Source organism: Pezoporus occidentalis, unplaced genomic scaffold, assembly GCF_034315485.1.
Source record: "Pezoporus occidentalis ecotype Australia unplaced genomic scaffold, CSIRO_AGI_Poc_V1 ctg1, whole genome shotgun sequence".
In the NCBI taxonomy this organism is placed as follows: Eukaryota; Metazoa; Chordata; class Aves; order Psittaciformes; family Psittacidae; genus Pezoporus; species Pezoporus occidentalis.
The window spans coordinates 11,233,507-11,259,672 of NW_026912778.1; the positions used below are offsets into that span (position 1 = coordinate 11,233,507).

At 40.6% G+C, this 26,166-nt stretch overlaps 1 protein-coding gene across 2 annotated transcripts in view; it reads left to right on the forward strand.

Moving 5' to 3' along the window:
- Positions 1 to 26,166, forward strand: part of SNX25 (sorting nexin 25) — an 81,345-nt gene that overhangs the window by 2,797 nt on the left and 52,382 nt on the right. For both annotated transcript variants that reach the window (XM_062631761.1, XM_062631825.1), the window contains exons 2-3: positions 12,278 to 12,362; positions 20,480 to 20,696. In XM_062631761.1, the coding sequence (XP_062487745.1) occupies positions 12,278 to 12,362; positions 20,480 to 20,696 (302 nt within the window). The remainder of the gene's footprint in view (positions 1 to 12,277; positions 12,363 to 20,479; positions 20,697 to 26,166) is intronic.

The following is a 26,166-nucleotide window of genomic DNA, read 5'->3' on the forward strand; positions in this document are numbered from 1 at the left end:
TTCACTATAAGCCCTTTTAAAAAGTCCCTCTCCAGATTTCTTGTAAGCCCCCATTATGTACTGGAATCTGCTCTAAGGTTGTCCTTGAGCCTTCTCCAGGCTGAACAATCCCAACTCCCTCAGCCTGTCTTCATAGAAGAGGTACTCCAGCCTTCTGATCATCTTCGTGGCCCTCTGGAGGTTTGCAAGGTTAAATATTTCGGTGATAATGCCACAGCTCCAGTGACATTTTTGTTTAGGTAAGTATAGCAGCACATCTGGATGTGTGTTAATTTACTTCTAGGAGAACATACTGTATACATAATATAAAAAAGAAATAATCTATATGTAAGCTTAATAAGGGAAGTGTCCCTGCTGCTGCAATGAGGAGTAACTTTCAGATTAGTGAAACAGCCAAACAATGAAAATCAGTTAAATTTAGAAAGCCAAGAGTTGAAGAAAAAAAATCAGATTTACTGCTCTGTTTCTCTCTCCCTTTCTGAAAAACATAATACATAAGCCCACTGAACAGGAGTGAAACTTGAACTGTGCAGAGACAAATACGGTCTTACCAGTTACTGTATCCTATGCACTTTCTTTTAGTGGGATGTTCCTTCTTTTTGTGGTATGTTATTGCCAGTTTCTCCTCAAGATGTTCTCCTTTTGCCACCATCCATTGGATTTGTATATGTAAATAGTGCCCACCTGCTCTTGCTCTTCTAGTACCTGGTGTTTGGATTTATTAGTTCTGTGGTATGTGTTCATTGTTTCAGAAGGAAATTGAAATCTTGCACTTAAAAGTCACTGCTAAAGCAGCAGCACCTGTTGCAGTCCTTTTCATGGCATTGTTTCTTTACCCTCCTCCTGATTCAGTTGAAATTTTTCTTTCCTGCCTCTTTGCAGTGTTCTCAAAATTTAACCTGGCTGTAGAAAAGGGACTGTCAAGCAAGGAGCAGCAAGGTACTTTCTCTTTAGAAGCTGTAATTCCAGGCATCTTATTTGGGTGTCTCATGCCTTCAATTTAGAGTTTTGTTGATTTTGTTTTCATACAAAATGGCTTCAGGGCTGCAGAGCTCCTTGACATACTTTTTCTGAACAATTTTGTGTATGTTTGGCAGGTTTCCCAATTGGTGCTTCAGCAACATGTAGGTGAAGAAAGTAGTAGTGTCTGTATAGGCAGCATGTAGAAGTGTAGGCCATTCGCTAAAATGGTTTTTGAAGTTTCCTCCATGCATTTATCTTTGAAAAATTTGTAGGCAATCTTTTTATTATACATCCCTTTGTATTTACACTGCTTTATTATCATTCAGCTGTCACTCTCCCAGTTTTCATAGAGCCTTGTGAGCCTGCTGTCTTTTCCTTTCTGGCAGCCAGTAGTAGGATGACTGTAAAGCAAGAATTTATTAAGCCTTTCTGCATCTGAAGAACCCTCTGTTGGTCTAGCAATTTAAAATATTTTATTTTATCTTAGGAAAAAGTGTTACGGCTGGTGTCTTACTCTGCATGTGTCGTATGTGCACAAACTTAGGGCAGATGGATTGGTTTTTCCTTCTTTGAGTGAGCTTCACATTGGGGTTAACAGATGAGGAAATACTTAAGTATTCAGTAATAAATATTTACTCTAGTGGGAGTCAGTCTCACCTCTTGGAGAGTGGGAGTACTCTTGATCAACTTCAGAGGGACTTGGATCGAGTTCTTCATGCTGTGCTGAAAAAGGGGAGTTTTTTATAAGTTCTCAATTCTGCAAGCACTTACAATGCGAGTTGTTGATTTCCGTGGTCCTCTTAATGCAACTGAGTAACTTGAGTGAGGAAGTGCTGTATTGCAGGTTTGAACTTCAGAAGAGCAAGGTGTATGCCTTATTGTTTTGCTTGAACTTGCGGCTCATGAAACGATCTTTCCAAATGTTAAGCTGTGCTTTGTTCAGAGTACTTTTCATGTAACCCCTTTGGGACTTGAAAGGTTGTCGTGGTTTAAACCCAGTCAGGTAACTCGTTCGCTCACTTCCCCCCCTTTTCTTGCCCTCCCCCTGCTCTCGGAGGGACGGAGAGGAGAATCAAAAAGAATGCAACTCCCACAGGTTGAGATAAGAACAGTTTAGTAACTAAGGTATAACACAAATCACTACTGCTACCACCAATGATAATAATGATAAAGGAAATAACAAGGGAAGAGAATACATCATCTCACCACCAGCCGACCGATAATTCGCCCCCCCCAGCCCGACCAAGCTCCGACCGATACCTCCTCCAACCCTGCAGTCTCCCAGCCCTTCCGGCTAACTCCCAGTTACATCCTGGGCATGACGTGCTGTGGTATGGAATACCTCTTTGGTCAGTTTGGGTCAGGTGTCCTGTCTCTGCTTCCTCCTGGCTCCCCCTCCTCCCTGGCAGAGCATGAGCCTCACAGAGTCCTTGGCCAAACCAAAACATCGCTTGTTATCAGCTCTGTTCCCGAGCTGCAAGTCAAAACACTGCACTACACCAGCTACCAAGGAGGAGAAAAATGACTGCTACTGCTGAACCCAGGACATTATCCACCCCTTATTCCATACCATTCACGTCATGCTCAGATCCCACATTTTCAATATACCATCACTCTTATCTCGGTGCACTCTTATCTTAGTGCACGGACCAGTCCCTATAAAGCTGCTGTGTCCATCTGGTCCATGATGTCAGGCTCCATCTCTTGTAACAGTCTTCCAGAGCAGGAGAGACTGTGTGCAGTGCTCACACTTGTGAATAACCTGGGCAATATTGTCCATTGCTAAGTCCACCCCTCGATCATGAGTCCATCTCTGTGTTGCATCTCTGCTCTGATGGCCTGAAGTGCCATGGGCCCACCAGGCTTAAAATAATTCACTGTCCCCTTCAGCAGTTTCTGCAGCTTGTTGCTGGGGACTCCATACAGCTGCCTTCCATCTCCGATGCTTCCAAAGCACTGGAGGGGCCCAGTGGACTAGATACTTGCCCATACTGTCACACACACCCTGCCACTCATAACTGTCCAGCCTTGGAGAAAACCTCTTGGTCCCCCCATATTGTTGTCTAACCCCAGACAAGACCCAAACCTGACTCTGCTTAACTTTTGAGATCAGACAAAATGGTTGTGGGTAGAACACAGCCTGTGTGTGTGCCAACATGCTGATCCCCATCACAATCAGCAGGCAGGTCCCAAGGACACCCAAAGGCCATTCAAAACCTTCAGAACTCTCAGTTGATGCTGCTGGACTTGTCACTGGGGCCGGTGTAGCCGCTGTGCTTGCCGGCTCTGCCACCACCAGCTTCTCTTTTCCTGAGTCCAGCTCTTCCTCCTCTGCCTTGCTGGGAAATGCTGCGTGGTCTCCTGCATCCTCCTGGGGCTCGGCGGGCGGCTTCCGGGGAATGCTCTCGGCCGTCGCGGGGCTGGGCTCGGCCGCGGGGCTCGGCTCTTCCGCGGGGCTCGGCTCTTCCGCGGGGCTCGGCTCCTCCGCCGCCTTCTCCCGCTGCTCGGCAGCCCGTTCCTTCTGCTCCTCGACCGCCCCGACCTCCTCCACCGGCAGCCGTCCCCTCGCGGCCTCCGGCCCCGCTCCCGCCGCCGCTTGGTCCCCGGGGCCGCTCTCCCGGGCCGGTTCGGCTGCCGCCGGCTCCCGGGGCCGCTCCCCCTCGGCTCCCCGCAGCCTCACGAAGATGGAGGCGAGGGCGAGGGCCAGGACGGTGAAGAGCAGCCGGACGGCCAGGTACAAGTCCACGGTCACGTCCGTCCCGCCCTGCTGCTGGAGCCCGCCCGTATTACAAGCCATTGCCATAAAGCACAGTGAGACAAGAACCTTAGCCCAGGCCCCATACTTGATAAACACTAACACAGCAAATACCGGCTCTACGTAAGTTACAACATTCTGAAGCTGTGAGATCAAGCGAAAGAACTCTGAGAGCCAATAAATCAGCATTGTGACGAGTGACTATTAATCCAGTCAAATCTGTCGTTATCTCAACCCTTCGTGCCCCACGTTGGGCGCCAAAAAGAACTGTCGTGGTTTAAACCCAGTCAGGTAACTCGTTCGCTCACTTCCCCCCCTTTTCTTGCCCTCCCCCTGCTCTCGGAGGGACGGAGAGGAGAATCAAAAAGAATGCAACTCCCACAGGTTGAGATAAGAACAGTTTAGTAACTAAGGTATAACACAAATCACTACTGCTACCACCAATGATAATAATGATAAAGGAAATAACAAGGGAAGAGAATACATCATCTCACCACCAGCCGACCGATAATTCGCCCACCCCAGCCCGACCAAGCTCCGACCGATACCTCCTCCAACCCTGCAGTCTCCCAGCCCTTCCGGCTAACTCCCAGTTACATCCTGGGCATGACGTGCTGTGGTATGGAATACCTCTTTGGTCAGTTTGGGTCAGGTGTCCTGTCTCTGCTTCCTCCTGGCTCCCCCTCCTCCCTGGCAGAGCATGAGCCTCACAGAGTCCTTGGCCAAACCAAAACATCGCTTGTTATCAGCTCTGTTCCCGAGCTGCAAGTCAAAACACTGCACTACACCAGCTACCAAGGAGGAGAAAAATGACTGCTACTGCTGAACCCAGGACAAAGGTGAAGACTTTCTGCTGAAGTCAGGTATCTTAGCAAGAGCATTTGAAATCTGCAAACTGCAAAGCAAGGTGTGCAATTTATATTGCCATGACAAGGTGTGCTTTCAACATAGTCTTCCCATATACGAGAGCTCTGATCGCAAGGTCTATCTGGAGAGTCTTCCAGCTTCCATATAAAGGTTTGCTTCTTCCAGTGTTCCTTTATATCCTCATTGGAAAGAGAAGGGGAGAGGGTGCACAGGCAACTCGTAATATTTACTTACTAGTTTAAGTACTTGAAGCCATTAATAATATTGCTGAATAGTTTGTATTGAAATAGTAGGAATTGAATGACACCCTGGAGTTGTGTACATTTTGTTATTGCCAGCGGTTGTACATTGTGTTATTTTTCAGCACTTCTCAGGAGCTGTTTTAGGACGAGATTATTTGTGGCGGAGAAGGGCATCAAAGTGCAGCATGCCAGCAAAAAGGCATGGTGACCCAATTGTACTTTGATAAAAATGTCTGTCTCAAAGGGGATTTTTCACTTTTCAAATATGTGTGGACTTGCTCATACTGGTAATAGCCCTGGCTAGAACATGTGTCACCTTTTAAATTCAAGCTTGCTCCCTACACTGTTAACTTGTGTTATTGTAGAGGAGATGTCTTTGACTCATATGAAGAGCCATGTTAACCAAGTTAGTGCGAAGGAGAAAGAAAACACTTTTTCCCTCGTTCCCAGTGTGAGTTGTTTCTCCACCAAAAAAACTGGCTGGACAGAGTTTCTTTTCAGTATAGTGTTTTTACTCTGATTCAAAGCAAAAACTCTGAATAATAGAAGCTGGGTTATCAAGTTCATTTAAATAATTAAAAAAACCAAGGATAGTTTCTTAAATTTAAATGCTGCATTTTAAATACATAATAAATGAATAATGCTCTATATAGGGAATGATCTACCTAGTCTTGTCTTGCAGTCTTGTGTATCTTTGAGTATCTGTCATGGTTAAGCTGAGTGCTCTGCTCTTTTTGAGGAACGTAAGGGTGGTAGAGGGAATGGACACAAGGTTTTCCTTCACTGTTGGACTTTGGCCATCAGATGAGGTTTGCAAAGGTAATCTTACAGGAGACCCAGCAAGGGGTAGGAAGCCAAAGGTTTACCATCTCAGGGCATCAGCTTCAAATGTGATACAGAGCAGTTCCTGAGATAATGAGCAGTTTCGAGCAGCTGTGAGGGAGAGGAGAAACTTTCCAACTCCTTTCAGTCTTTACACCTAAGTAAGTCTTCAAAAGTATTTGTGGGGTTTTTATCAACCTAAAGGCAAGATGTTCTACAGTTTGTCTCATTCCCTGGTCCATTAGGGAATATGGAGAGCTCCAGTTTTGCAGGGTTTTTGCTGTTACTTCTGCCAGTCTCTGCTTGCTGCTCTTCTGTCATGCTTGTTTTAGATCCTCTTGGGCTTGCAACCTGCATATTCTGTCTACTGCCATTCTTTTAATTTATCACTTGTTTCTGGATTAAAAGCAGAGGATATGTTTCAAGGTGACACAGAGCTGAGTGTCTAATACTTTTGTTCTTAGTGCTGTCTCTTACTTAGGCAGGCAAACAATCGGCTTTTGATGATGTAGGTGAGTTTACTACTAAGGAAGTCCTGAAATTAAAATAACGAAAAGGTGTCGTAGCATTGCCTCCCTTTTTCAGGAATATTTTAAAGTTTGAAGAGAATGTTGCATGAATTGCAAACATTCAGTTATGGCTCAGTGGGGGCCTGTTACACTTTGGGGCCTGTAGTTTAGATATGTCTGCTACAGTTTGTTTTTAGGGATGTGTGGAGTATCTGTTGTCCTTATGGATTTCAAAGCTTTTTTAGAATTGAAGTTTTGTCAGGACTGCATTCATTGATTACTTGCAGGCATAACTCTGAAGTGGTAACTTTATTCTCACAGGATACGACTGAGCTCGGGAAATTAAATGTTGAAACATTCTTCAGATTCTGTGTCTCGCTTATTTGTCCCATAACTCCTTAGCAATGAGCAGACTTAGTTTTCCACACAGCATTTTCTCCATCATGTATACTTAGAGATCTCTTGTCTTGTCATGCAACCCTGTTTCCTTTCATTGTATCCTGTGTGGTCTTCAGCTCTGCATTGTATTGTGCTTGATGTTTAATTTTCTCAACATTGGGTTAGATTGGCATTTCATATGTTGCTATATGAATCAGGCTCCTTTTACCCTTGTAGGGACTGCTTCACACTTGAAAACTGTTTTATGACTGACAGTGTAACTAGGGAGCTAGTTCATGGCTCAGTTATCAGAAGAAATGCTGAGTCAGTAAGAGAGACTGGTGGGAGGCTCATTGGGATCTTGCTGTCAGGTCTCTGGCGGGGGAGTCCTAAAGTAGTGTCAAGAGTGAAAGCATCTTGCATTCAAGATACACCTTGGGATTGAAAATATGGTTCACATATATCAAATATTGCAAAACCAAAATTTGATCAAGTTACTTCTTATTCCAGGTCTTGGTTCCTTGTGCTCTACAAAGGAGAGCAGCAAAGTTTACCCAAAGAAGAGTCAATTATATAGAACACCATATCCTTTACCAAGCTGCCACTTTGTAAAGTGATTTAAAAAGCACAAAGCAAAACACCCAACCCCCCCCCAATAATTCTCAAACCCCCAAAGAAATAATGGAGTTGAAAGGAGAACAGGCTTGTGTCAAGGGAGGTTTAAATGACCAATCACTTTATACCATTTTTTTTATGTATTAAACATGCACAGTGAAAGAGAGCAAGTTAATGTTAATAAAATCAATGATGACAATTCATTCTGCATGTTCTGTGATGCTCTGATAAAAAGACAGAACATCCTACCTTTATACAGTGAAAATTCATGAGGCAGGGAGGGTATAGCAATAGACAATGCAAGAGTTCCTCGTTGATTGTCAGGCTGAGACTGCAGCTGAGGCATGAGTCTGTGCAGGCTTTTCTGGCTTGTGAGCAATCCAGTTTTCATAGCACATGGCTCTTCTGGCTTTGAAGTATAGGCCATGGATTCTTGTTGTCTGTTTTAACAGAGGAGAAGAGTGTGGAAATGTTCAGTAGACTGGAGCTGTCCATGTACGCTGAGAATTTATGTAAGCTTTTATTTTGGTGGTAATATTAAGGTTCCTACCAGAGAATAATGATGTGTTTTTTGCTGAACAGAAATCTGAATGCTAACTAACCAATTACTTCTTAGCTGTACTGAAGGGGATGAAAGTATTACCTGAGAAAAGTTTCATTTGCATATTCTTGTCTGGCTAGTATTATATGAAAGCTCAAGTCAAGGAAGTTCTGCCTTCATTATAGTTTTTGTACTGCTGCAGTTTTATCAGTTTTGCACGTAGTACATTTAAGGTAAAGGTCCCACTATAATAAACATGGTTTGCATGTTCCAGGAACTACTATAGTAGTGGAAATAAGATCCACTGATATTCTAAAATAGTTATTGAGATAATGATACTTAACATAATAGGATTAACGTGCTTTAGGTATGTTGATTTTTAAATTGTTAGCTATATTCCTTAATATATGTAGATTAATGCTTAAGTGACATGTACTTGCTTTGTAATCTTAAATAGAACTATAGGTATTAATTTAAAATGATAATTCTTGTGAGTAGATAATTTATTTTTGTATCAGAAATTGGAGTAAAGTTTACTACTGTAAGAAAACATATATCTAGATGGGTTAAAGCTGAATTTATGGAGGGTTCAGTGAAGTATTATTTGAAACTGTGACTCTCTATCATCAAAGTCCAGTCTGATGTTAATGTGTATTTTACAAAGAAAAGAAGCAAGTTAACAGGGCATTAGTGTGTGGAGCAAGTAGCTGGGGTAACTGGATAGTTCTTATATGCTGAATTAGATGTAATCTTTGCCTTGTAGATCAGTGATTAAACCGAGCATCTCATGCGCAATGCCTATTTTACTGTGGGATTTGTCCTGAGCTCTGTTCTAGTTTTGTTGTAATTGAGTTAATATAATAGAAATAATTGTTAATTTTTCTCTGCTTCTGGCTTTACTCCCATGGCAGAGTAAGTCTGCATGTGGTGTGGCTGTAGCAGGTGCCTGGCTTTCTGCTGTTAGATTTGAAGATTTGCATTTGATGACTGAGTATTGCAGATGGATTTCTTTATAGTGGAAGATACTCCTGTTTTCTCTGTGCTTTGCCATTTATTCAGTGTAGTTGTTGAAACACCTTAATTCTTTATTCTTTAACATTTTCTTCAGAACTGATTTTAAATTGTTTAAACCAATAAATGACATTAATTTTTGCATCTGTAGGAGATTGAACCCAAGAGAAAATTTTGGGCTTAATACCAGCATTGTTTTGTTTTTTTTTTCCCCCTGTGCCTTTCAAACTGTTGTTTTCTGTGTTTTAGACCGTTCTCAAAAGTATCAAATAATGAGTATTATTGAGAATCTCCAGGAAATACACACATCCTTTTTTTTCAGCCTGTAAACAAAGTAAAAATTAGAGAAAACTTGAACTGTTCCAGGAAACAGGCCTCCCTGTTTGTTAGCAACCTCATTCTTTGCATGTGCTTTCCGAATGTGCTCCACCCTTACCCTTTCAAGTCATTTTATCTTATTTAGGTTTAGGTTTCAGTGTGATTTCTGCTGTTCTTTAACAATGAAATCTACAGAGTGGAGCCCCTGATTTTTGTGTTTTGGGGTGGGTTTTTTGGTTGGGTTTCTTTTTTTTTTTTTTTTTTTTTTTTTTTGCTGTGCTAGTGCAGGTCAGGGCTAATGGGGACATACCAGATTTTAATCGGTATAAAACAGCATCTAAGATGGAGCTTTGACTGTGTAAAATCCATTCACAAACATCTTTGGGCTCAGTCAGGGTTATGCCAACTGTTTCATGAAATGTAGCACTGTTTTCCTTTAGATAAGCCACATGAATCAAAACGTGAGAACATTCCAGTCTAGGCTTTCTAGCTGAACCTGTTCTCTATATGCGCCCTCCATCTGACTTGAGGCAGGGGTAGGAAGAAAACCTTCCAGCAAAATCTGGATTTTTCAGTCTCTCAGCTGTTACATCTGAGTTTGAACTGTGAGTTTTCTGAAGTCCTGTTATTCCAGGTGCTGGTAAGCCTGTGTTACTGGGTTGGAGCTGTTGGGTTTCAGGTGTTTGTTACTGTATGTCATCTAACTTAGGGGTGCCTCCTTATTTAGTGAATTCATTGTTATTGTTGTCACAGAAACAGATTTTTTTAAAAGCAAATCTAAGCTATGAAGGTTTAAGACTTGGTTCTGCTAAATGCAAGTTTGAAAGAGTAAAAGGAAAAAGGAGTTGATAAGCGCTTTTAGAAAAGGCAACTTAGTATCTGATCCATTATTAGTAACTAAATAAAACTCAGTTCTTGAAGGATCATCAAGAATCACAAAATAGTTCAGGTTGGAAGGAATATCTGGAGGTCACCTAGTCCACCCAGGTCAGGGTGGCTCCAGCTAGGTAGGTTGCTCAGGGCTTTCTCCTGTTGACAGGAGTTTTGAGTACCTCCAAGGATGGAGACTCCACAGCTTCTCCCATTCTGGTATTTGACCAGCCTCATAACTAAAACAGATTGGCCCTGTAAGTGATGGGAATTGCCTTTGTTGTAACCTGGCCTGTTTTCCTGTGCATCTGCAAGAAGAGTCTGGCTTCCTCTTCTTTGTATGCTCTCATTTGGTCTCCCCAAACTGTTTTTCTTCTTAGCCTGAACTAACCCAAACAGCATCACTCAATATATTTAAACATTATTTATGCAAATGTTAGATTCTCATCTGTTCTTGAAAATTTGTTTTTAAACAAAGTTGAAACCTTATTTTTAAACAAAGCTTTGTGCTTTTCTCACAGGCTGTTCATGGTGGTGTCTATAATACCTGTATGAGGATGGAAAAAATTCATTTGTCCTTCAGTAATAACATTTGTGCAGTAGCAAAATCACAATTGCTAGTGGTGGTATTCACTTCTTACGTTTTCAGTTCTTTTTGATCACTTGTATAGCATGGATGTTATTATTTTATCTTATTTTTTTAAACAAAAAGCTGGTGCCTTTTGGAAGTCAAAAGGTACCAACCGTAAAGGACACTTTCAATGAAGTATATTCTTGCAAGCTGAAACACAAGTTTTGTATCTTCCTATTTAAGAGGCAGCATTTGACTGAGGCAATAATAGTCTACCTTCTTCTAAACATTGAGTCTTCAAGACTGAAACATAAAAGGATCACTTCCTGCTTTGTGGCATTGTGTAGATTGGAATGTGGTGTGGTGATGTGGAGCAAGCTGCTTACATCCATGAATCCCCTCCGAAGGCCTTTTTTTTTTTTTTAATTTATTTTTTTTTTATTTTTTGAATGTTTTTTTTTCTTCTGCTGTAAAGAAGTGCAGAACTGAGGCAGGTAGGGGGAAACGGTAAGAGTTCAACATTTATAATTTTCTTATCTCAGCTTGTGTTTAAACTAGTTTTGAAAGGAGTGATTTGGCTAATGCTTCACCAGAGAGCTTAGTGATGCTTCAGTCCATACAAAAAAACCCCATTGCCGCAAGCTAAGTACAAATGAGATCTGTTGATGCCACAGTTAGGAGCTTGAGGTTACTGACCTCTATGCAGGCATGACTCAGTTTAGCAGAAGGATTAGCCTTGTAGGATACCCAAGCTAGCATGAGTATTAAAGAAGATGGAGTACACTGAGCTCAAGTTTGTCAGGTTTGTGACCTTGTGCACTTTCTTCACAGAAAGGCCCAAGTGGCATTGCTTAATAGGGCTTTCTGAATCCCTTTGCCCTCCCCAAATATATTTGGGATGTTTAATGCCTCTGTAAATCTGTCTCTTTTTAAATTGGAGTGGTTATGAATCATCCAATTTCCTGCTGCAAATAATGCAGAAAAATCCTTAAGTAATTGTATGACTAGCATTAACACAGCTTTGCATGGAGGCAGCACAACAACATTAGCAGTCAGAGGTGGTGTATCAGAGCAAATGTTGTTAGATGTTTTTCCAAACAGCAAAAGTAACGTCTGCAGCCGTTCAGGTGGCTATGGCTTATGCTTTACCAGCATTGTGTTCAGGTAAAAGGGAGTAATGAAAATCTGTAGCGGTTTACTAATCAGATTAACACTCTGTTCTTGCGTCTCCTTAACTGTAGTGTTGATAGTAAGCAGGGCTGCAAATGGAGGCAAACAGGCTGAAATCTTGCTGCTCTTGCAATTTATAGTAATGTTGAGGGGGGAATAAAACAGCTGCAAGACCACAGCTATATGGTCTTAAGAGTAGTGACTGGAAGAAGTCGAGGGAGTATTGCTGCATTCACGCAAAAACTGGGACAAATTAACTGTGTGTGGAAGGAGGGGCACTCAAGGCCTGGCAAGTGTCCATGGTAATGCTGTGTGTTAGATGTGAGTCTGAACAGCTTTATTTGGATTTTAGGGTAGTTCCAGTTGTTTTATTAAATGCATGACCTGTTCCTAGTGCATTGAATTGCAAACAAATGCAGCTCCCTTCTGCCAAAAACCCCCAACCTTAAGATAATTTGGCAAGTTGTACAAGGTACAATATGCAACAATGGGTGCAAATATGTGCTTAATGACCAATATATAATAACCTTACAGGCAACTGACACTCATCTGTTTTATCTGTATGGGGCTACAATTTTTGTATTTTTATTCCTTCTGTCTTTTGGTTTATTCCTTCCTCTTATGAATATTCTCTTCAAATTTCAGAGTAATTGTTCTGGAAGCTCCCATGATTCAGTCCAGTTAAGGAGAGTGGTCATTTCTCACAACATGGATAAAGCACTGAAAGAAGGTGAGTCTTAACTCAGACAGAAGAGCATTAGACTCTGAGTATGACACTGATTTCTTCCTTGATATAAAAGTACAAGGTCTTGGTCTTCAGAAGAGGCCTACTGTAGTAGGTAATGTGGTATTGTTTTTGTAATTTAGCAGATACCTTGTAATTTTAGTGGCTGTTTTGTTTGTTTGTTTGTTCCAGAAATATATTAAAATAGAGTTCATAATACTTATGCACAAAACAAAAGGGTAACGCTTAAAAGGTTCTCGGTTGGATTTTCCTGAACTGATAAATCTTATAGACTCTTGCACACAGTCTTCTCATTCAGTTTAGTTCTTGCTGTGAAAACTGGATCTAAAAATCAACATTTGTATTTCTGGCTAATACAGTCTATGAAATCTGTGGATCACCAGTACAGTCACTGGACTTTGGATTGTAAAATGCGAACTATGATCATATGTATTTAAAATGTTTTATTTACAGCTTTAAAAATAAAGAATAACAGCTGCTTCTGCACACTTTGTTTTCAACTGACTCCTGGTAATACAAGTAGTATAGGACCTGGGATAGTGTCTGAGTTGAAGTAAGTAAAAATCTTTGGTTCAAAGCTTATGCGAGGTTGGAACATAAAGATGATGCTGGGGGTGGAAACCTAGCTAGTATATTAACAAAAGAAAGCTCATAAGAAGGGTTGTGTATTGTAGCTTTTAAAGTATGTATATATAAAATGTAATGCCGGTCCAGCCTTCTGTAAATATTTTACCTAATTTTGAATATTTTTTCATTATGATTTCTTTGCAGCACTGTTTGGGGTGTTTTTTTTCTTTCCCTTCCCCCCTCAATCTGGAGAGTATACTTTAAAGTTATCATTGCTTTAAACAGGTTGGTTGTATTATGAAAAATTCTGGGGAATTTTTAAAGTTATTTTTATGAGTAGCTGTTAGCAGGATATGTAGCTAAAATACGTTAGAATACCTACTATGTCATGTTTCTGTGAAGGTGAACTATTATAACGTATCATAACTTGGTTTTAGGCAGCATTTTTGTCTGGAATCAGTCAGACTATAGGAATCCTTATGATGTGAAAAGGATAGTAAAGTCTAAACATTACATGTATGAAACAAGCCCAGACAAATTATTTGCTGTATTCTCTCACATTTGCTGTATTCTCTCACATTTGGATAATCATCCTTGGAATCTGAAATGAAGCCTTGATATAATCAGCACAGAATCAGAGGTAGTGGGGTTATTTGGAGACAGACAACAGGTATTGTGGAATACTAGGGGAAAGATAGTTGTTACACATCCCTCGTTACTTGCACACAGGAGCAACTCGTGTGCCTGTAAAAAATATGGGAGCTGTCTTCATCTAAAGTATCATTCTGCAGATCGTTAGGTTGGTTGCATGAGTCCATCCTTACTCGGTAATGCTGGAAGTTACCAGTATTTAAGTGATTTATGCTGTTGGAGTTGGGGACCTTCTGTTGTTTTACTTACCTTTCTGTTATTTATTTTCAGAGTAGCTTTTACCCTCCATTCTCACTCTGAATTTTGGAGAGCAAACTTGTCAGATTTTGTTGTATTTCTTCCAGGCCTACATGATGAAGCCAACTTCTCCAGTTGTGGGAAAAAAAAAAGAGAAAAAAAGGAAAAAAGTGCAGTTTGACAGGGATGAGACTGTACTTTTCACCTATGCCGTGTAGACTTAAACAAGCATTTTGGTTTTGGAAGGTATCTGAGTCATCCTGAATTTCAGATACTGTGAATCCCACAAGAAACATTTTACTATAGCTTATTAATGTGATCAGTCTGTCTGTGAATAGACAGGGCACATTTCTTGCCCTGTTATGGTTCTGAAACTTGTAATTGTCTTGATAGTCTGAATGCTTTTTTTAACTTTTAACAAGTTTGTGGTTACATAAAACATTATTAATAATGATATAAAAAATACTGTCTGTGTTTCTGTTTCCAGTTTTACACTGATGAAGATTAAAGTGTTTGTAAATCCCAGGAATTTTTTGGCAACTTCTTGCTGTCTAGATGTAATATGCTGTTCAACAAAATGCTTTAAAAAGCCTAATTCATTTAGTTAAGAGACTTTTGGATGTCCTGAGGTTTTAATCTTGGGGGACCAATTCAGACTCCTACCACCACTTGAGGTTTTGAATAGGTGCTATCAGATTATCACAACTGATGAGGTTTTGCAGTGGTTTTTTGTTCAGGTTTTACTTCTCTTTATATTGCCTTAGAGATGTAAGTATAACATTTTGGAAGGAGCCAGCATCATCTAATTTTGGAAATGCTATTGCTGGTTATGAAGAGACAGCCCTTTGGTTAATTCTGATTTCTTTACCTGTTTTTCATCATCTATGTAATTAAATTTGCCTGAGGTTTACTATTAATTGGTAACTGTCTTGCACCCCTCAAGAATAGACTGTTGATTGTTAGTCGTGCGTGCATTTGCTGGTGTTACAGTCCAGTCCAGTCTGTGTGGACTTTTTTCTCTGGGTTTAGAGTGTCTCTTCTGAGGTTCTGTGAGGTGTCTCGCTTGACAAACTGTCACTTGCTGTACTGCCTTTTTCCTGATGTTTTCATCATAGCCTGTTAATGTAGTTGGAAGGATAGGTATCAGTGATCAACCTTAGTTTTAACTGAACAAGTCATGCATTTTTCCATTTCAACCCTTGGTCTTATTGAAATAGACTTAAGAATATTAAGGTGCTTAGATTAGTTTTCCTGTGATGGACATTGGCTGAGAGTAGACGCTGTGCGTGAGATACCTTCTCATCTTGCCAAAGCCAAGGTAACAAAGTTGTTGGGAATTGTTCTTCTACAATATTGATCACTAAGTGTTGCTAAGAAGGAACTTCAGTTTATGTTGGTTTACAGCTCAGTTCTAAACTTCCTTCTTATCTCACAGTGACAGCAGCGGTATAAAAGGATGGTGCTTCATTCTTAATTAAAGCATACTTACATAAGCTGTAGATACAGGGAAAGCTGTGAATTAGCCCTGCTAGTGTGTGGTGTGTTTTATGAAATCTATGCTCAAAATCAGAACAAGTGTAATGTTACAAGATTTTCATTGTTTAGCATGGCAGAAAGAGAAGGCCTTTTAGTTGTAAATGCTTGAATCCCTTTTTTAGGCAGTAGTACTTGAGTGACTAACACTGAAATGTGTTTTTTCAGTACATCTCATGCTTTTTGGTAGGTTGATTTTATTCTTACTTGCCCTTCATTCATTTTAGACAAAGAAAAGACAATCCACTTTATAAATACTTTTAACCTTTTAATACTTCCTGTTGCTTATCTGGTAACTTCATGTTTTCAGCCCATATCATATGGTAGTTTAGGAACATGTCTCTGAAGAGAGCCTCTGGTCAGTCAGCCTTGTGCTGCTGTTGTTTGGGCTGAGGGCTGTAGCTGTCAGTAAACATACCCTCCATGTGTGCAGCCAGGCCCCCAAGAACTGAATTTCATCTTCTGTTTTTATTGCCCCATGTCCTGTAGTCTGTTATTCTTTACAGCCAGTCTTTGTTTTTACTGTTTTAGTAGTGCCAAGAAACTTGGTTTCCATATTACTTACCTGCTTTACTGGATCATTTATGTGTGTAAGTAAAACAGCACACACCTTAGCACAAATCCCAGCAGAAATCCACTGGTGAAATACTTTTGCTGTGAAAGCAATTCATTCATAACCCTTGTTTCTTGGCTGTTAAAATATTTCATGCCAGAGTGTCATTTCTTCTTTCACAGTGGCTTATCTTCCTTCAACCCTGTGTTGAGTTGACCTTGCTGGAAGTATTTTGGGAATTTAATTAGATTGTACCCATGGATTGAATCTTTCATGTCTGTGTTCTTGTTGGCCCCTTAAAAGAACTGTTAGGCAGTAGTGCACAGAAGGAGTTTTTTCCCAGTCTGATTTCCCAACTGATGATCCACACATTGACATTTAGGGGAAAAAAAGTTGCAGTAGCGTCTGCAGCTCCCTATTTGAGAAGCTGTACATATGTATTTTTTTTGCCACAGCTCTCAAAAAATTAGTTGTTAGGGTCCAAAATATGAGCAAGACTTAATCTGAATTCATGTTCTCTTTGCTACTGGGATTCAAACTCTTGGAGCTGAGGATTTTTGGCAAAGGGTACATGGGCAAAACTATTCAGACAGATTTTTTTATTTATTTTTTTAAATGCATTTCCTAGACCTTTGTAACACATTTCTCTCTGTTGTTTGTATCCTTAGAAATTTCCATCTTTTTTTCTGCACATTCATTATAATTACTAAGAAGCAAATGTCAAAAAATATTTAATAAAAATAAACTGAACAGTGTGGAACTGTTCCTGATGCAGGATCTTAAACCATTTCATATTAATGTTGCATTTGTGTTTTACAGATTTTGATTACAGATTTTGATGCTTGCTATTGTAGGATAACTCAAGCCAGTGTTATATCTATTCCTCCTCCTCTGTTGCTCATACAGTCACAGGAGAGTTTTGGATCTGACCATAACTTCATGTAATCGTTGCAGTCTCTCCAGTGCTTTTGGGAAAGGAGATTTGTTTCTTGTTTGAAACGTGGAAATCTGCATAGGAAGAATATTTTTGGTCTGTTTTTTAATGGTGCTTTGAGAAAATGGGTAGGCAATTAGTCCTTTTTATTCAGATCTCTATGTTGTTTTCTGTAAAGCTGGGTGATGAATCCTCTCAGTGTGAAAACTAACATGAAGCTCTGCAGACTGCAGATTTGAAGCCAGTCTGACTGCCTGGCTCTTGTGCTGCTGAACCTTGGGATGAATGAAAGTAGAAGAGGAGATAGCAGTTACTGTAGACTTGCATGGGGTTAGGAATGAAGGAAGGGTCTAAGGGGTGTCTTCTTCTGTCTCTCTACTCCTAACAGTCTTTTAGTTTACAGTTTTTAGAAAGAGTAGTTGAAGAGGCTGAACTTCATGTTCACATGGGAATGACTTTCAGTCAGATTTTAACAACTGGGGGCTTGGATCTTCAGAACTAATTTAGAAAACCTAGCAGATTCTTTGCTGACACTGCATCTGATTCAGTCAAACTGAAACAAAATTCTTCTCTTTTGGGTGAATTAGTGGTAGTAAGGTACTGCCCTGAAAGTGTGCTCTTTTTTTTTTATTCCTTTCTTTTTATTCCTTTTTTGTCATCTGCGCAGTTGTTTTCCATGTTTTAGAGAGCATGCCGTGTGAAAATAATGAGGAGATGCATGAGAAGTTTCCTTCTCTGAAAGGAAGCAAGCTGTGCTCTGTAAAAGTCTTGCATTTCTTTAGAGTGCAGAAAGAGGCACCAGCTGCATCAATAGGAATGAAACTAAAGCAGCAACAGCACGTCATGGCTAGGATGACGCATAGGGATGAGGCGATTCTTACCCCAGCACAGACTGTTATTAGTATCTGTGGCTGATATCCTTCTTGGATTTTGTTGTTTTTAAAGTCTAAAAGCTGTCTCATTGCTCATTTGGGCATAACTTCTGGGGTCTGTAGTACCCCAAATTATATACAGAACAGCATGGTTAGACTGTTGTGGTGCAGGAAGGGCAACAAGGCTCAGAAGCAACAAGGAAACTATAGAAAACTTGTAAAGGAAGAGAACTATAGAAGGTAGGTGCAGGAAAATACGGTTTAAAGTGGAGATGCTCATTTAAGGTCTTGAAAGATTGTAACTGGCAGAAACATAAGTGAAGTATTTTGGACTTGCATGGCTTAAGTTTTGGTAATGGTTGGTTATCTTTTGTGCTTAGTTTGATGTTGCCACTAGATTTTGTGGCTCTTTCATGTTGATATATCTAGATGAACCATCATGCAATCATCTTGCTGTGTCTGAGCAGGAATCTTCCCAATGTAATAAATCTTGCTTCAGGTATTTCAAATGGGAATACAGTAAAGTTTCCAAAGTTGTAGTCTCATAATATTTTGCTAAGTAGCATTAGCTTATACTTGAATGCTATGCTTTACCAGAACACAGACTTAACATTGATGGTTGATGATGGAGTGAGCTAGGAACTGAGCTCAATTTGTAGAGGAGCTGCTTAACATTACAGTTAAATTAAGGGTCAGTGTGAAAAGATACATGCTCTGAAAGGGAGTATAGTCTAAGGGACTGAGATACATGTTTCACTCTTGTACTCTTGTTTTGTAGAGTTCTGTCTGATAGATGCCTGTAGGAGCCACCACTCTACCATGATTTGTCTTCTTAGGCAAAAGATGCCGAAGAACTATGCTACTTTGCACCTTTGCAAAGGATAGAGAGTGTGTCTGTGGGAAAATCTGAAAAAAGTCATTGTTTGTGATGATGATAACAAATACTGCAATGTAGTTTGTTTTGAATAAGCTTGAGAAATTATGGGTCTCTTGCAGAGCAGAGGAAAAGGAAGAGTCTATGCTGTGATTGGCTTTCTGCAGCAATTCAGGTAATGCAACAGAAGAGAGTAATCAAGCTATGACAAAAAGGTGGTTGCAGAAGAACATGGGGACAGATGTGGAAAGCTGTTTAAAATGTGTATTGTGATAGGAGACTTGAGATAAGTAATATACTTCAGTTTTTAACATGATGGTCCCAGTTGTCCTTTGGTATATTGAGGGATTATTCCTCAGCTTGCTTATCAGAAGACCATTACCTTTTGGAACTGCTTTTATAACTTTGTAGTATTTTTGAGTGAGAGTTTTCAATGAAATGCTATTTCTTCTGTCTTAGAAAAGTAATGAAAACAGATATGTTTCAATATGGGAAGTTCCCAGCCTGCAGTATGGTTCTGCACATATTTTTTCCTCTTGGATTAGAAAAAAAAGAATCCAAACTTTTATTTATTTATGGAAATGTTTCTCTGAGTAATTAATTAAAAAGCCTTGAAATGACTTAGCCAAAGGATCTTAACTATATATTTCAGCCCATTCAGTGGAGCAACTCAGTTTCTTTATAAACCTGGGGGAGATGATTTATGAAGTATTTGCTAGAAACTTTTATCAATTTTAGCCTTTTCTTTTGAAATGTTTTTAACGGGATGCTGTTGGATAAGGTCTGCCAATACTTCAGACAGGCAGAAGTATTTAACTTAAGTTGTTCTGCTGTTAGGATGTTATTAGTTCACTATCACAGTGTCAAGGAGCATTTTATAGTTTATTAAACTGCCAAACAAACAACTTTTATTGAAGTGGAAAGTAAAAAGTAGTGGAGTGACGTGATTATTTTACACCTTAGGCTTACACTGACAAATTAGATGTACTTTCGATATTAAAAGTCTGAAATCAGGGTGTTTGGTAAAGAAGCTGTTCAGATTATCAGGCATATGACTTATTTTCCCCCCTTCTTATTCAGTTACCCTTTGGTAGATGCAAACTTGCTCCTTGTTTTTTCCCTGTCTTGTTGTAACTGCTAAACATGGCTCATACGTGCTCACTGAACGCGTCCTACTTCCTCCTAGACATCTAGGGACTGGTATCCAAGTAAAACTGTTGTCACACAAAAGCTGTCAAAAAGAAAAGTCAGAATGGTAGAAGATGGTGTTGCCATGGGACTTGCAATTACAGTAACCTTGGTTGTTGCTTGTAGATATGGTTTGGAATACCTTGTAATTTTTGAAGTTCATGCTGTCTCGCTAATCTACTTGTTCTTTCTTATCTCTTAACTATTCTGATCCTATAACGTACTTTCTTCAGTGTTGTTCTGTACTGTGTATGTCTTTTGAAATCTAAAAATCTTTCCACCTCGCCTTCTCACTATGACTTTGGAGTGAGGACTGTTGAATTCATATGTAAAGAAGTCTGGTTTCAGTCTGCAACATCCTATACACATATTATATGATAGTTCGTATAACCAAATTCACTTCTGAGAGACAGGTATTAGTTCGAGGTTTGTCTGTAGCAAATAACCTGACTGAGCAAATCCACTTACAGGCTTTGCTTTGCAAAGTGACCTTCAGTAACCTGTTAGGTGCAGGTTTCTGTAACTTTGCCAACCTTACTTTCTGTGGCAAGAATTTAAAACTCAAAGAAGACTATACGAAACCTATTACCCATCTAAGCTTTGAGAGGAAATGTGGAGGAATATGTTTTTCCTGTCTTGGTGTGCCTTCCCATTTTGCAGTTTTTGCTATGTATTGTTTTGTTTTCCTTTCAGTGTTTGACTACAGCTATAGAGATTACATCCTGTCCTGGTATGGGCAACTCAGCAGAGATGAAGGGCAACTGTACCAGCTGCTATCTGAAGACTTCTGGGAGATTGCCAAACAGCTGCGACAGAGGCTGAGTCACATTGATGTAGTTAAAGTTGTCTGCAATGATGTAGTGAAAGCTTTACTCTCACACTTCTGTGACCTTAAAGGAGCCAACGCCAGGTAAAAACAAAACTGCATTGCATTGGCATTTTCTGCTTGTTGCTATGCTTTCAGATGTATTATGTCAAAGTAATGAAAAGTGTAATGCTTTTGTAGGCAACTGATAAAACAGTTCAAGCTTATTACCAGTTTTAGAGATCAAGAAGGCTTCAGGGCATCTGTAAGACCTCTGGAAGGAAATGCTTTTCTTCCTTTTTCTCAGAGTTCAGATTCACCTCTGTTTCCATTTCATCCTTGAATCCTTTGCTCATGGTAGGAGGTGGGCTGTGTGTGAGCAGTTCCTGCAAGTAGCGTGAACCTGCAAGGGAAAGGAGAAGCGCTGTCAGAGCAGTCAACAGACAAGAAGGTAGTTATTTGCACCTTTCCCAAAATAGCACCAAGGTTAATTCAATTCAGTTTCCTATTTCTTCTAGCCCCAGGAGGCAAAGCCTTATGGTTTCTGTAAGTGGCCTGTCCTGCAATAACAAGATTTTTCTACTGGAAAAAATTGTTGGATGGATTTTCTTTCTCTGTTCAGCTTATCTTGCTAATTACTTGAATTTCCTTTTTGGCAAGGCTCTCTTTGTCTGCTTAAAAAGGTCAGCTGTCCACTAAATACTAGAGTTGTGCTCAAATTCTAATTGCAAATGAGAACTCTTAGCCTATGCAATTCCCACATCTGAATGAACAGTTTGTGTAATTGCGCATGGAATTTGGGCTTATGTCTACACTTACCTGCCTTTTAGTTATCCTAATTGAAACACACTCTGCTCATTCAGATTTAGACTATACATCTTACGTTATGAAGTTGTTCTGCCTGCAGTTAGATACACATATTTTTAACACTCTTTCAGAGAAAAAAGATAAACTATTTTCTGTCAGTGACCAGTCTGTGTATTGCCATTCACACTTACTTCTGTTCTGGAGCAGAAGATAGGGCTAATGTATTTCTGGGATATACTAGCTTTATGTAAACTAATGTGTAGGAAATAAAGACAAAAAAGAAATCAAAGGGTGGTTACATCCAAGCAAAGAAGAAAAGAAGGTGTGTGCATATTGCAGTATATCTTGCATTGGATTCCAGATAATTACTTTCTTTCAGCTCTGGAATGTGGTAGAAATCTCTTGGTCAGGTAAACCTCCTATGTGTGCTCCTGATTTTTAAACATTGTGCTTGCACTTGCCCTTCATCGTAGTAAAGCACCTGCTTTTGGGAAAGGTTTGATTTGAACAGTTAAAAGAGGAGGATGTTTGGTGGGGTGTTACTGTTTTGTTTTTTTTAAGTGAAAATGTTTTCCTGCTTGAAGCTGGGGACACAGGATCTACAATTGCAGAATTATTAATATTAAGGCTGATTCTTGATGAGGTTTCTTAATTACTGAGAATTATGACCACTTCTTGTAGGTCATTGTTGGATTGTTATTTCCAGTATATAGAGCTAAAATAAATTCTCTTGGCTATATTCCAGTTAGCTTTTTCACTTTGGAATGGTAAATGTACCTTAGTGCTGGATAAGGCAGGCTGCATTAGTATAGTAATGAAAAAAAATCCTATCAAGAAGCAATGGGATCATGGGTTAAAAACCCCACAGCTGCAGCTGCACATTTTGTATAGGTTGAAGCTATATCCATTGACTGGTTTACATGCACTGCATGCTGTTCATGCTAACTTGCTCAAAAACTCCAGGAAGCTTTATGGAAATTGCATAAAGAGGAAGCTTAAATGCCATGTATGTACTATGGCAAAGTCAGCAGAAATGTGACATTGTGTTCATATGCTGCAGATTGAATTAGTACTGCCGGGTGATCATAGCATGCATGTAATAAGCCTGGAGGCACAGCTGAAGACTTTGATACTGTTCTCTCTTTAAGGAATTTTTGATTTTAAGAATAACTTGAGTTTTGTACTAAATTACCTGATGCTATGAAGTTCGTTGTGCTATAACCTCCTGACATTTTAAGCTATAGACTGAGAACTACTAAGTATGTCACTTCTAGCATGGAATATTGAGTTTCTTGGGAAGTCTTCAATTAATGTACATATTTCTGTCCTTGTTTCAGCTGGGGTAATTTTCTTCCTGCTAGCTGGTATAGTGCTGTTGTGCTGTTTTCGATTTAGGATGAGAATAATGTTGATAACACCGATATGTTGATATGTTAGTTGTTGCTAAGCAGTGCTTACACAGTGTCCAGACCTTTTCAGTTTCTCATACCATCCCATCAGTGAGGAGGCTGGGGATGCACAGGAAGTTGTGAGGGGACACATCTGGGACAGCTGAGCCCAGCTGACCCAAGAGATACTCCATATGGTGTTATGCTCAGTATATAAACTGGGGGGAAAGTTGGTTTCTTGTGGGCTGCTGCTGGAGAGCTGTCTGGGTATTGGTTGGTGGGTGGTGATCAGCTGCATTGTGCATCACTTGTTTTGTGTATTCTAATTCTTCTGTTATTGTTCCCTCCCACTTCCTTTTCTGTCCTATTAATCTGTTTGTCTCAACCCATGAGTTTTACTTTTGTCTACCCTATCCCAGTGGCACTGGGGAGTGAGCAAGTGGCTATGTGGTGTTTACCTGCCTGCTGGGTTAAACATCCAACTGCCACGCTTCAAACACAGAACGTTCTGCTTCCTTAGGGAGCATAGAGACTTTCTTGATCTACCTCTGCTTTCTGTCAAAATTTCAAAGATGGTAGTAAGTTTAAATTGCCATTCATATGCTTCTCTCTGTGTCCGTAATAAAGAATGCAGTTAGTTTTTGATGGTAAACATAGTGCAACAGAGACTAATTAGAGCAGGGTATCTTTCCTGTTGTGATGCCTGTTGGAGCACCGCATCTTGTTTCTGCTGCTGAGGTTATACTGTGGTGTGATAGCAAGGGGCATTTTGTCTGTTATCTGGTGGCTTGCAATTCTGAATACCCCTCATACCATCTCTGAAGGGGTTGCCACCTAAGCCACTTTGTCTCAGTTTTCCTGCATGACAAGAGATAAATCCACTAAAGTAATGGAAAGAAACTGTCTGTGCCCAGGAGGAGAGAGATACATGTTTCTTCACTGTGAAGATCATGTGTTTTGTCACTGGGTGCACATCAGCCACAGAAATCTCTTTGCTGTTCTGCTTTCACTGACTAGGTCCAACCTGTGATACCTGATGGATAGATCAGGATGTTGGAGGAGGTGAAAACGGGCCACAGCCTTTCAGAATGAGGAAAGGTGCTGCAGTCTTTCCCTTTGCTCCTGCATCCCACCTGGCTTTTCTGAATTGTCACAAGGCTCTGCTTAGTAATAACCAGCTTAAGGCAGGTGGCCAGCAAAGGCCAACAGATGAGGAAGAGCACTTCCCTGTGTGAGGGAGAGCATGATAAGATGAAAGAAAGGCCACTTCTACTCTAGCCAGTAACAGGCAGGGAATCTAGAGGGAGAAGCTGGGCAGCGTTAGGTCTGTTTCCCTGCCAGACATTTCTACAGAGTGAAATAAGGGCCAGAACTGTCTGAGGTGACACAGAGCTATAGGCAAGACAACTCCCTAGTTTCTTCATCTTGTGTTGTTGTGGTTTAAACCCTAGCCAGACAGCTTGTTCACTCACTCCCAGTGAGTGGTGCCAGGCTGAGAGCAATTGTTGAGCCCCCCCCCCCCCCCCCCCCCCCCCGGGGCTCTCCCCTTCCCCGCTCCCAGAGGGATGGGGAGGAGGATCGAAAGAGTGCAACTCCCACGGGTTGAGACAAGAACAGTCCAGCAACCAATGTGCAACACAAATCACCACCGCTACCACCACCGACAACAATGATAAGGGAAAATAACAAGGGAAGAGAATACGATACCACCAGCCAAGAAAACGAGTCCCACCTGGAAGCCCGTGTCCTTCCGGGTAACTCCCAGTTACCCCCCACCCCAGGCATGACGTGCTGTGGTATGGAATACCTCTTTGCTAGCCTGGGTCAGGCGCCCTGTCTCTGCTTCCTCACAGCTTCCCCTCCTCCCTGGCAGAGCATGAGCCTCACAAAGTCCTTGGTCAGGGTAAAGATCACTTAGCAACAACCGAAAACATCGGTATCGCCAGCACCGTTCCCAGGCTGGAAGTCAAAAGACAGCACTGCACCAGCTACCAAGAAGGAGAAAAATGACTGCTACTGCTGAACCCAGGACATGTGTATATTGCTGGAATGTACCTTGAGGTCCCATTTGGGCTCCAAAGGATCATGTCACTTTTCAGTTACAAAATTTGTAGCAATTCAGAATATTTTAGATAGGAAACAATTTCATTCCTAGTATTAGCTCAGCATAGAAATGGAATATGATACTTCACTGTGTCCAGTGTTAGCTAGTTTATGAGTTTGAAATAGAGAAGGAAAACCAGTCTTGGATTTATTGGTACAAGCCAATGCTCTTTTCCCCTACATTGTGCAGAATCAGGAGTGCATTTGTAACAGGACTAGCCAAGTGCATCCTGCATGGTAGAGAGGGTGGTATTAGGACAGCCTTGTTTTATAGCAGCTTTTATCCCTTTATTCTTTAATATCTCATTCAGGTGTCTTTCTCTGGCTCCTTTAAGCATAATATAAGCAAGCTAAATACTGCAATGTCATTTTATGTGACCAAGGATGGACTGCAAGTTGAGTAAGGTGATGTATAATGCTGGAAATGTTGGTTTGTGGGTGCAGTGTTGTTTGTGGTGGCACTGTACTTTCCAGGGGCTAGAATTACATGATGCCAGGAATGTAGACTTGATGTGGTAATATGATAGGTTTGTTGAAAGCAAGGGGCAGCTATTTCTCTTGAATGAAATACACAGTCGGTATCAGAAGGACCTTGCAAAATGAAAACAAATAGTAAGCGTCTTTCTGTGAAGCTGTCCTCATGAAAGGAAGTAGTAGTTCCCTTGTGCTTACTGTGGGCTAAGAATAGCCTCATCAGAACTATTAACTGATAAATAACACCTTGTGCTGGTGGTCTCTAAACTGCAGTATAGGAAAAATGAGATTTGCCTACATGAAGTAAGTAGGCAAGTGGGATTTGAAGATAGTTAATCATTGCCTCTTCTTGAACCTCCTGACAAGCAGCAGTGCTTTTTGCACAAATCTCAGTGGGAAGAGGTCACAGTGACACTATTTATTTACGTATTTATTTTTCCTTCCCCCTCCTGCATCTTGTGGTTGTGAGCATTCTCTGTTTGTCTTTAACCTACAGCTGGGGCACCTTGATCCCAAAGGGAGAGGAAGAACTGGTTTCTCCAATGTGGATATATGGTATTGCAGGCTGCTTCTGGCAAGTTGACTGCTACATGATCTGATGGGATGATCAGAAGCGGTTTTGTGTGTGTGTGTGTGTGTGTGTATGTGTGTGTGCCGTGCGCCCGGAGTTGCAGCATAAGTCATGACGTAGCTAAATGGATGCTTGGGGGCTTCAGGCTACTCCAGTGCTGATTGAGAACCCATATTTAAGGGCTCAGAGCTCTTGGAAAGCGTGAGGGAGGGAAATGCTGTGGAAACTTGCT